Source organism: Oncorhynchus kisutch, linkage group LG19, assembly GCF_002021735.2.
Source record: "Oncorhynchus kisutch isolate 150728-3 linkage group LG19, Okis_V2, whole genome shotgun sequence".
In the NCBI taxonomy this organism is placed as follows: Eukaryota; Metazoa; Chordata; class Actinopteri; order Salmoniformes; family Salmonidae; genus Oncorhynchus; species Oncorhynchus kisutch.
Window position 1 is genome coordinate 48,973,417 of NC_034192.2, and position 12,285 is coordinate 48,985,701.

Below are 12,285 nucleotides of genomic sequence, written 5' to 3' on the forward strand. Positions count from 1 at the left end.
TATACTGAACAAAAATATAAACGCAACATGCAACAATTTAAAATATTTTACTGAGTTACAGAGTTCACAGAAGGAAATCAGTCAATTAGAATAAATTCAATGGCCCTAATCTATGGCTTTCACATGACTGTGCAGCTCTTGCTGGGCCTCCCCACTGGGGAGCCAGGCCAGCCAATCAGAATTACTTTTCCCCACAAAAGTGCTTTATTACCAGAAATACTCCTCAGTACACACCCTCTCCCTCCTCTGACAACCCAACAGATGAAGAAGCCGGATGTGAAGGTCCAGGGGTGGCTTTGTTACAGTGGTCTGCGGTTGTGAGGCATGTTGGATGCACTGCCAAATTCATTAAAACGAAGTTGGAGGCGGCTTATGGTAGAGAAATTAACATTAAATTATCTGTCCTTAGCTCTGTTGGACATTTCTGCAAAAACTTGAGACATCTGTGGCATTGTGTTGTGACAAAACTGCACATTTTAGAATGGCATTTTATTGCCCCCACCACAAGGTGCACCTGTGTAATGATCATGCTGTGTAATCAGCTTCTTGACATGTCACACCTGTCAGGTGGATGGACTATCTTGACAAAGGAGAAATGCTCACTAACAAGGATGTATAAATCAGCTTTTGGTGCATATGGAACATTTCTGTGATCTTTTATTTCAGCTCAAGAAACATGGAACCAAAACTTTACATGTTGCATTTACATTTTTATTCAGTATAAATTAATTTAATAAAAAATGTCAATGTCACCACCAACATATTGTCCTTCATTTCATGACACATTTGAACATTTAATGACAGGAAAGTAAATAGCTGAAGTCAATAAGCATCTTTGAAGAAGTCTTGGAAACTCAGATCAGTGAAAGTTAAAATTATTAACATTATTGCAGTTCTTCAGTATTTCAATAATTCTAACTAGCCATATACGGTTAATCAATAACTGGATCATTTGATTTTTTATTTAACTTGGCAAGTCAGTTAAGAACAAATTAAGAACAAACACAGCATGGTAGCAACACAACATGACAGCAGCACAACATGGTACAAACATTATTGGGCACAGACAACAGCCCAAAGGGCAAGAAGATAGAGACAACAAAACATGACATGAAGCAGCCACACCTGTCAGTAAGAGTGTCCATGACGGAGTTTGAATGAAGAGATGGAGATAAAACGGTCCAGTTCGAGTGTTTTTTGCAGCTTGTTCCAGTCGTGCTTTGGGATAGGGTGGAGTGAGAGATACGAGGGTTTTATAAATAAGCATCAATCAGTGGGTCTTGCGATGGGTATGATGGAACTGAAGTATACAAACATGTACTAACATACAATATCCACATCTTGCATTAAAAGCTCACCTTTCATCTGTTTAAATAAACCACAGAACAATATCCTCAGAAATTGGTTCTTTATTGATACATATTAAATCAGTGCTCATTTAACAGTTGGAAACAACCACAAAGTCATAAACAAGAAAAACAAAAAAACACCATGTGTCTAACAATTCCTATATGAGCCATGAAGATATTTTTCACATTGCATCTTTGAAACATTCATAATGTAAAGCACTTGTATTTTATTCATTCAACAAAAAAATTATAATAAGAGCTTACAAGTGTAACAACGTTATGTACTGTACTGCTTAACCCTGAAATGCCTGTCTGAGGGATACCAACGTAAGACTATCTTCTCCTATAAGTGTTGTTCTTCTTGTTACTGTGTTGGGGTCCTTTCCCTCACTGAAACAACTCCTCTAAGTAACTGGTGGAGCGACGGGTGGACGGCTGGAGAGAAAAGGAGAAGAGGTGAGGGAACAAAGGAACAGCAACCATGGTAGACATTATAGGGTCAGTGCACCAACAAGTCAGATCTGAGTGGGCTTGTGTTTTACCAGTGTAAAGTCGGTGTCGTGGTCAGAATCGTCACTCTCGAAGTCCTCAATCTCAGGCTCTTCTTCCTCCACTTCATCATCCTCATCTTCCTCAATCAGACTCAGCCTAATAACACATATTGTATATGAGTATTTCAAACCACAAACTCTTTCAAATCTAACAGAAACCCCCCCCCATGCTACCCATGTGGCGGCAGGGTAGCCTAATGGTTAAGAGCGTTGGACTAGTAACCGGAAGATTGCAAGTTCAAACCCCCGAGCTGACAAGGTACAAATTTGTCGTTCTGCCCCTGAACAGGCAGTTAACCCACTGTTCCTAGGCCGTCATTGAAAATAAGAATTTGTTCTTAACTGACTTGCCTAGTTAAATAAAGATAACATTTAAAAAAAAAAAAAAAAGTGCAGCCACATCAATTCTCTTTTTATTTTAATATAACTTTGTCATGTGAAATTGGAAACAAGATCGTATGAACATTACATGATCAGATAAAATAATGTTTTCTTTCTCCCTAAACCCACACACTCATGCAAAAACACACAGACATACACACATGGTGAGATGTGATTCGAGGTCACAGTGCCCAGAGGAGGGGCTGGCTTGTGCAATAGGCAGCTTGCTCCTTCGCCTGGGTTCCACCTTGCGCTGCAGTGAACTGGACAAGATACAAAGTCAAAACATATTCAAAAAGGAACAACCCCTAGCCCCTTCCCTCTTCAGTGATTGTAGATCTGAACAAACTGGACAGGTTTAATAATAAATTAAATTTTTAATGCACTTTTCATTACACCAATTAACTCAAAGGGGAGACAGGTGGCCTCGAGATTATAGCGTTAGGCCAGTAACAGAGAGGTCGCTTTTTCGAATACTGGAGCCTACAAGGTGAAAAATCTGTCTCTGTGGCCTTGAGCAAGGCACTTAAGCCTAATTGCTCCAGGGGCGCTGAACAGTGGTGACCCCACTCCCTACTGGTTGTTTCAGGGGGAGTTGGGGTATGCAACACATTTCCATGACATATTTGTGTGTAACAGGACAAATCTGCCCCCCCCCCCTGCAAATAATTAACTAGTAATTAAAAAAGTGATTTTATATACTGTTACATACTACTGGTGTTTGCAAATAGGAAGATATTGGATAGGTGTAAGGCATATGATGGCTCCACCTTTCCTTCCAGTGGTTTATGGGGAGCTTCCTTCATATTGCCTACACCTATCCAGTCTCTTCCCATCTGCAAACACCAGTAGGAACTAAGGTAAGGTTTGTGGAGTTTCCCTGCATTTAAAATGGTCTTTTATTACTAGCACTAATTTAGCAGATTGCTGCTATTTTTGGAGAAGGTTTTACTCAGTGATTGTGATATGTGATTGTTTAGCTACTTTCGTTGAATGCACTTATTGTAAGTCACTCTGGATAAGAGCGTCTTTCTAAATGACTCAAATGTAAATGTTTTCAGACAGAGAAAGGGGACAGGAATTGCCAGAATAGAGAGACATGGACAAAGTAGGTAAATGAATATAAACTACCATTCAAATGTTTGGGGTCATAGAAATGTCCTTGTTTTTGAAAGAAAAGCACATTTTTTGTCCATTAAAATAACATCAAATTGATCAGAAATACAGTGTAACAGAGTGCCCCTGTCCAGTGTCTGTTCTTTTCTTAATCTTTTCTTTAATGGCCAGTCTGAGATATGGCTTTTTCTTTGCAACTCTGCCTAGAAGGCCAGCACCCCAGAGACACCTCTTCACTGTTGACGTTGAGACTGGTGTTTTGCGGGTACTATTTAATGAAGCTGCCAGTTGAGGACTTGTGAGGAGTCTGTTTCTCAAACTAGACACTCTAATGTACTTGCACCGGGGCCTCCCACTCCTTTCTATTCTGGTTAGAGACAGTTTGCGCTGTTCTGTGAAGGGAGTAGTGCACAGCATTGTACGAGATCTTCAGTTTCTTGGCAATTTCTCGCATGGAATAGCCTTAATTTCTCAGAACAAGAATAGATTAACAAGTTTCAGAAGAAAGTTCTTTGTTTCTGGCCATTTTGAGCCTGTAATCAAACCCACAAATGCTGATGTTCCAGATACTCAATGTTTCTTTAATAAGAACAACAGTTTTCAGCTGTCCTAACAATTGCAAAATGGTTTTCTAATGATCAATTAGCCTTTTATTTTATTTTTTAAATGTACTTGGATTAGCTAACACAATGTGCCATTGGAACACAGGAGTGATGGTTGCTGATAATGGGCCTCTGTACACCTATGTAGATATTCCATAACAAATCTGCCATTTCCAGGTACAATAGTCATTTACAACATTAACAATGTCTACACTGTATATCGGATCAATTTTATGTTATTTTAATGGACAAAAAATTAGCTTTTCTTTAAAAAAACAAGGACATTTCTAAGTGACCCCAAACTTTTGAACGGTAGTGTATGTAGGTGCATATATAGCTAAGTAAAACATTTCGTTTTCTCATTTAGGTTAAAAGGTGAGAAAGTTACCCCTCTGAAAAGTCGTCAACAGACTCAGGTTCGGAGATGATGCTGCCCTTGTCGGAGCCTGGGGTGGAGGCCTGTGTATTATGTGTGACTGGCAGGTGCTTGGACGGCTGTCTCTGCACGGTGGAGGTGAGGCCTGGGGTGGCCAGGTTGTTGTGGATGCCGCTGTGGATGATGAGTGAGAAAGTTATAGGCATATATATCATACGCCCCCCAAAATGCTAACCTCCCCTGTTATTGTAATGGTGAGAGGTTAGCATGTCTTGGGGTTATGATATTTGTACGTCTGTAAATTTGTCACTCATCATTAATCACAATTCATTCAGGATTATCCGTAATCATGGTAGCATCCACATTAATGTAGAAGTGTTCAGAAACATATTATATTCTTATTTACAATAAAAGTGACTCCAATATGACACAATAGGTTATTTACCATTCATTTCTATTGGGCACAAAATAATCTGAAACGCAACCAAAACAGCAAATCCTGCCAACAAAGTTGGAGTCGCAAGCTTGATTTAATCATTGCATGTTATGAACATGGGACCAAATACTAAACGTTTGACTAAATTTAATAAACTATACATTAAATTGTCCAAATACTTATGACACCTTCAAATGGGGGGACTAGATACATAGAGCATTCATTTCTAAACAGTAAAAAAGATATATCAGAAAATACCCTCAAATAAAAGGTGACATTCTGTATTGTCGCCTCATATAAAACATTTAGCTCTACAAGCAAATAAATAAGTAGGTGAGTGTAGCTAAGTAAAACATTTAGTTCTCTCTATTAGGTTAAAAGGTGAGAAAGTTACCCCTCTGAAAAGTCGTCATCAGACTCGGGTTCAGAGATGATGCTGCCCTTGTCGGAGCCTGGGGTGGAGGCCTGTGTATTATGTGTGACGGGCAGGTGCTTGGACGGCTGTCTCTGCACGGTGGAAGTGAGACCTGGGGTGGCCACGTTGCTATGGATACTGCTGCTGTCCAGCCATGGCCCTCTGCTAGCGCTGGACACTGACCCTGGAGGAGAGGTCAGGGGTCAAACCATAGAATTACATATACAGTACAACTCATGAGTTTTATAGATTTTTGTGGGTCAAAACTCAAAGGTCTCTGTTCTTCTCGCAAAACTCCACCTATCCAACCCTTCTCTTTTTAAAGAAAACCATTCACCTTCTCAAATGTTCCAAGCCATTACTCCCCTCTTAACACATTTGATAAATTACATTAGGCCATGGGTTGTAGAAAGGTGGGTCACAAAAATCAGGAATTATGGTTCACCAGGGCAATACTGTACTGTAGATATGTGGTAGTGGTGGAGTAAGGCCCGGAGGGCACAGTATGTTGTGAAATCTGTGAATGTATGGTCACTAACATTTTATAAAATGCCTTAATTTTGCTGGACCCCAGGACGTGTTGCTGCTGCCTTGGCAGGAACGAATGGGGATCCATAATAATAATCACCTCTCTATACCTTTATCTCTTTGTTAGTAATATGTGTGTATGTGTGCTGCTGACCCTGAGGGGTAGTCCTCCTGCGTTTGGCTGCAGGGGTGCTGTGGGGGGACAGCGTTGCGCTCCTCTCCCCATCCTCTCGGGGCTTGGAGGAGCCAGACTGCAGAGAGCGCTGGTACATCCTCAGAGATGGCCAAGAGGGGGCAGCAGAGCCACACTCAGCACTCAGGAAAGCAGACCTGGGAGGGAGGGAGAAACAGACTCAGGTCAGGACTATCCTTTAGGCACTTCATGTAGATCTGAAACAAACAGACAGCTCTATTTGTGTTTCTTGTGTGCAAGTGTGAAATGTGAAAAAAAGGACATGCATATCCTTATGTGTCTAGTTGCTGTGTGTGTGACTCACAGCTGGGCTCGGTCCTGACGTAGGAGTTTGAAACTGAACTCGCTGAGTATCTCAAGGAAGGGCAGGTTGGGGGGGGGTTGCTCCACCTCTGCTGCCTCCCGTAACGCAAACCGGATACCATCCCTGACCAACAGAGAACACTTTGTTCCACATACCAGCTAGAAATAACTTTATTTATCAAAAAGTTCGAGCTTAAACAGATTTTTTGTCAAGTGTGCGTATGTTTTTGTAAATTGTAAATTACTGTCTGCACAAAAAAATTCATTGTTAATGTTGTAAATGACTATTGTAGCTGGAAATGGAAGATTTTTTATGGAATATCTACATAGGTGTACAGAGGCCCATTATCAGCAACCATCACTCCTGTGTTCCAATAAGACGTTGTGTTAGCTAATCCAAGTTTATATTTTTAAAAGGCTAATTGTTCATTAGAAAACCCTTTTGCAATTATGTTAGCACAGCTGAAAACTGTTGTCCTGCTTAAAGAGGCTATACACCTGGCCTTCTTTAGACTAGTTGAGTATCTGGAGCATCAGCATTTGTGGGTTCGATTACAGCTTCAAAATGGCCAGAAACAAATAACTGTCTTCTAAAACTGGTCAGTCGATTCTTGTTCTGAGAAATTAAGGCTATTCCATGCAAGAAATTGCCAAGAAACTGACGATCTCGTACAACACTGTGTACTACTCCCTTCACAGAACAGCGCAAACTGGCCCTAACCAGAATAGAAAGAGGACTGGGAGGCCCCGGTGCACAACTGAGCAAGAGCACAAGTACATTTGAGTGTCTAGTTTGAGAAACAGACACCTCACAAGTCCTCAACTGGCAGCTTCATTAAATAGTACCCGCAAAACACCAGTCTCACGGTCAACAGTGAAGAGGCGACTCCGGGATGCTGGCCTTCTAGGCAGAGTTGCAAAGAAAAAGACATATCTCAGACTGCCCAATAAACATTATAGATTAAGATAGGCAAAAGAACAGAACTAGAAGGTCAGTATCCTGGAGTCGCATCTTCACTGTTGACGTTGAGACTGGTGTTTTGCAGGTACTATTTAATGAAACTGCCAGTTGAGGACTTGAGGCGTTTGAACTAGTCTAAAGGCCAGTTGTATTGCTTCTTTAAATCAGGACAACAGTTTTCAGCTGTCCTAACATAATTGCAAAAGGGTTCTAACCATCAATTAGGCTTTTAAAAATTAGCGAACACAACGTGTTATTGGAACACAGGAGTGATGGTTGCTGATAATGGGCCTCTGTACACCTATGTAGATATTCCATTTAAAAAATCTGTTGTTTCCAGCTACAATAGTCATTTACAACATTAACCATGTCTACACTGTATTTCTGATCAATTTGATGTTATTTAATGGACCAAAAATGAGCTTTTCTTTCAAAAACAAGGACATTTCTAAGTGACCCCAAACTTTTGAACGGTAGTGTATATTGACATTTAGTGTGTATATGTGACTGACATGTGCAGGGACACCAATGGTTTGCGGATGCGGTGCAGGTCTATGCCGAAGCTCATGGCCAGCCTTTTAGCTAGCTCTCTGATCTCCCCAAACTCCTGGCCTCCACCAACGCACTCTGGAGCCAGTGCTGAGAACAACTGACACACACACACACACACACACACACACACACACACACACACACACACAATTAGTAATATATAGTACATCTGTAATAAACATTATTTAATTTATGCACACACCTGCTGCAGACTCAGGCAGACAGTCTTGGCACTCTGCACTGGACTGATCATCTTGGTTTTGCTCAGAGTCTCCTTGATGATGTCACCATAGTCTTTGTAGAACTAGGGGAAGTAGACAAGACTGTCACCCTCTCTATGGTTCTACCACTAGAATTACAATGATTCAATGTATTTCTATGCTGTAGAAATGCAGCAAATCTACTATTATAATTATTATTAATGAATTTCTATGGTTCTAACTCTAAAATTACAATGATTAATTCTCTCTCTATCTCACTGGTTCTACCTCTCCTTCTCTCTGGTTCTACCTCTCCGGTTCTACCTCTCCATATCTTTTTGGTTCTACCTGTCCATCTCTGCATTTCTACAGCTAATAGTCCTAAAACACGGAAATTAGTTTCCTCTGGTTGGTTCAACCATCCCTATGGGGAAAATGAATAGAGAAAAAAAATAGGGTTTTGGGATAAATGCTGATAATAAGGTCTGAGGTTAACACAGGCTCAAGAGATCTTAAACGCATTGTTCTATGAGATAATTTCAGTCAGTTAACATAACATTTACGAATTATGAAGCCTTTGTGCTTTTTAATAACAAATTCTTAAATTCACTAAAAGTGACATTAGCTGATGAAGCTGATATCATAGAACAAAACATACAATATCTCCTAAGCATGTGTTTACCACTGATCTATTTTCGGCATTTATCCAAAAACCTTAACAAAACTACATTTCTTTTCCTGAAAGGCTTTTGTCCAACGAACTATGGCAGAGTTAAGGCGTCTGTATGCTTCCCAACCGAATCAGTTTGAAAGAGTTCCTGCATATGTTATGATGACATTTTGTGACGTTTTTGTTCTTTTTGGACTTCGGTAAGGGTTTTTTCGTTTGAATCGGGCACATATAATTTTTTCTTAAGGCAAGCCATCGTCAGTGATTGGTCAACAGTAGGGATTCTTCAATAAAGTCTTTGATATCATTCAACGAGAGATGACTCAGTTTCATGCACATTTTTTCATTTAGAAATACTGCACCAAATCTTAGATGTAAAATTGTGAGACTAAGATCTCCTCGGCAAAAAACGTAAACATTTATGACGGATTTCTTGAGTTATCTTGGATTAATTCAGAATATTTTGAGTAAGTGTATACCGGCTACAGTGTCTCAAAATGGACAAAGTACTATTTACGCTTTTTTCTCGTTTTTCAAGCAAAGGTCTTTTAAAGGAAGTATGCAAGCACACTCGTTCGGTTGAGCATAGCCAACTTCAGTGAGCCGCCAGCAGTGCCTACAAAAAGACGCCGTTACTATTTCTCTAATACAGCTACCACTTTCAGCAGTTAGTCTCTCACCCACTCTTTTCCCTGACTCACTCCTCTTCAGATATCCTGTCATCCTTTTCTAACCCCATGTAATGTCTTTGGCATGATTAAAAGTGAAGACTTATTTTTATCAAATCAATTTTCTGTAATTATTATTACGTGATTAAACTAATCATGTAAATGCAATTAACGAGGAAGTCGGGGCACCATGGAAAATCTTCAGACTACATCAATTATTCTTCAATGAATGAACTATTCTTTACCTCACGTCAGTCTCATTCCAAACGTCGTAAATTATTGATTATCTGCATGAACCCAGACTTTACTATTAATCATCCATACACCAATTGGCTTAATCATTTATTTACTAACTAAATAATCACAGAAATTCATAAACAAACAAACAGTAGATATGTTACTAACAAATGATAGGGAAGATTCCCTAGTGGGCTAAGCCGATATGACAGCTTGGTGGACAATAGGAAGTGTGTGTGGACTGAGAAAGAGCGGAAAGGAAAAAAAACAGATCAAGAAATAAACACTTAAAACTTCAAATGGTTTTGCTGGAGACAGCCAGCAAACCTCTTAGCAACCGTTGCTCTTCTCTTACCGTCATAGTAATCACACAATAGAATTTACAACCAGTTGATAATTATAACAATTGAAATGCTAATCCTTTGCACATGAACGCTCACTCATTCGGGAACAATTGCAATCAATATATATATATATATGTGTCGTGATATTTTCTGTTGGAGTCAGTTCATCCGTGTCTCTTTCTCTCTCTCTCCGTTTCCTTGAAGATCCAAGTCTTACATGGTTAGGATGGATACTTCAGAGTGCCATTCAGAAATGTAGAATAGAATAGATGTTTCAGTGGTTGCCGGTATTCGCATCCCAGGTTGACATAATTTCTAGCTGCAGACTAGTAATTCATATCTAAAATTTGCTCTTCTTCTGTAGGGATCGATAGTCTCAGAGTTGAACCATTTCCAGCTGTGTAGTCAATGCTCCACGTGGTGTGGTTAGGAATTCAATAACTATTCGCAATCACAGGTCACGCTGTTGGTTTGCTTAGTCTTGGTACTCAAACCTGTACCATCTCAGTTTATACCGAGGTACGTGTGGTCTGAAGAGGATTTCCTCAGGAGGGGGCTTTATTTGTAACCGTAGAAAAGGCACTTCTATGACGCCTGATTGTGTCTGTGCTCACGGGGGCGGGCCAATGACTTAGTTAAACTTTAAAGGGAATACAATTCTCTCACATTAAAGGTTTAACATCACATCATTTCACAAAGTGTCATCTTTACTCATTCATTTTATACAAGAATTAGATGGTAACCAGACAATTAAGAAATGTACACATTCAGAGTTATAGTTATGTGTGTTTCCTGTCGTCTCTGAGGTCACCAAATGAAACACATTCGTCATACCCGTCCCTTAAGTGTGCACGGACCATTCCCACAAGTGAACATTGTTTCATATTCCCATTTTGGAGTTTTCGCCACGTGAAATTATTTGTTCTCTCTGTCTCTCTCTCTCCTTACTGCATGGCCAGGGAGAAAGTCTCTGCCAGGAATTGACGACCTGAGATAACAGAACCTGAGTGTAGGAGAGTGAGAGGGAGGGGGAAGCTACGATCTATACCCAGAAAGGACCAAGTCATGACACCCTCCTCCACCTTCTCACCCATCTCCCTCCACCTTCGCACCCCTCTTCCTCAACCTTCTCATCCCTCCTCCTCAACCTTTTCTCACACTCCTCCCACTCACTGCACATTCCCCCCTCATGCCCTTCTCTCACTAATCCTTCCATCTTTTCTCTCACTCCCTCCCCATTTCTACCCCTCTCTCATTCCTCTCCTATCCTTCTTTCCCTGTTCTCCCACTCATATATATATATATATCTCTCCGCCCTCTCTCACTCTCTCTCTCCCCTCCCATCTGTCTCCTCTACCTTGCTGTAGTATTTGAAGACATCAGTGGCAGTGCTGAGATCCAGGATACCGTAGATAACCAGTTTACAGTAGCCGGCCAGCTGGTTGCGCCGCCGCTGGAGAGTAGCCATCTTCACCTCCTCAACTCCCTCTGCCTCACCTGGAGAAAGAAGTGAGGGAGAGAGATAGCAGGGGGTGAGAAGAGAGAGAGAGATGGCCCAGGTCAGAAGTAGTATACTAAATAGGGAGTAGGGTGCCATTTTGGTGTAGGTAGTGTAGTTATGATGGTTGCCCTACCGGACAGTTGGTCGTCGTCAGGCTCAGTGAAGACATAGTCAAGGAGGAAGGCAGCCATGTCGAAGCGGAGGGAGTCGGAGGGGGGGTGGGCCAGGGGCTGCAAGGTGGGCTGAGACCTCACTGAGCTCACCCCAAACAACAGCAGCATGTCACACAGCAGCTCAAATGCCTACCGAGAGAGACGCAACACATCAACACACACTCCAGCACCAGGGTTTGTTCTTAATTCCATTTGATGTCAGTCAAGTCAAATAATAATTTTTAAAAATGTGTTAAAAACATGCCATAAATCGCTTCTCCTGTTCAGTTTACTCAGAAGTCATTTGAAAATAGATGACCCTTTTGAGTTATTGAATTAGAAATGTGAGTTTACTTCTTGAATTGACCTCAACCATGTTGAACACACACACATATCAATACCCCCCCCCCCCCCCCCCCCCCCCCCCCCCACACACACACACACTAACCTGGTCCCTGATCTCTGGCTGGCCCACAGACAGGCAGCTCTGACAGACGATGCAGAACGAACACACCTCCTTCTTCAGACGCTTTACCTCTGCCTTGGAGGGGTGTGTGAAAGAATGGTGCATGGGTACATATGAATTTGCAGATATGTGTGTACATGATGTGTGTGTGTGTGTGTGAGGGAGAGAGAGAGGGAGGGTGAGAAAGGGAGGGTGAGGGAGAGAGAGGGAAAGTGAGAGAGGGACAGAGCAACAGATTGAGAACAACGGTGACAGACAGTGACTAAGCAGTACTAAGAAAATTA

General features: G+C 41.2%; 1 protein-coding gene across 4 annotated transcripts in view; it reads right to left on the minus strand.

Moving 5' to 3' along the window:
* Positions 1–1,393: 1,393 nt before the first annotated feature.
* The window catches only part of stag3 (STAG3 cohesin complex component), a 42,800-nt gene continuing 31,908 nt past the window's right edge, over positions 1,394–12,285 (minus strand). For 2 of the 4 annotated variants that reach the window (XM_031798628.1, XM_031798626.1), the window contains exons 22-33: positions 11,984–12,076; positions 11,517–11,685; positions 11,240–11,379; positions 7,966–8,067; positions 7,724–7,860; positions 6,252–6,374; positions 5,909–6,084; positions 5,206–5,410; positions 4,388–4,549; positions 2,443–2,544; positions 1,892–1,997; positions 1,394–1,784 (exon numbers count right to left, since the gene is read on the minus strand). In XM_031798628.1, the coding sequence (XP_031654488.1) occupies positions 1,737–1,784; positions 1,892–1,997; positions 2,443–2,544; positions 4,388–4,549; positions 5,206–5,410; positions 5,909–6,084; positions 6,252–6,374; positions 7,724–7,860; positions 7,966–8,067; positions 11,240–11,379; positions 11,517–11,685; positions 11,984–12,076 (1,563 nt within the window). In that variant the 3' untranslated portion in view covers positions 1,394–1,736. Of the gene's footprint in view, positions 1,785–1,891; positions 1,998–2,438; positions 2,545–4,387; positions 4,550–5,205; positions 5,411–5,908; positions 6,085–6,251; positions 6,375–7,723; positions 7,861–7,965; positions 8,068–11,239; positions 11,380–11,516; positions 11,686–11,983; positions 12,077–12,285 lie in introns of all 4 variants that reach the window. The other 2 variants (XR_004204345.1, XM_031798629.1) reach the window with 2 other exon arrangements.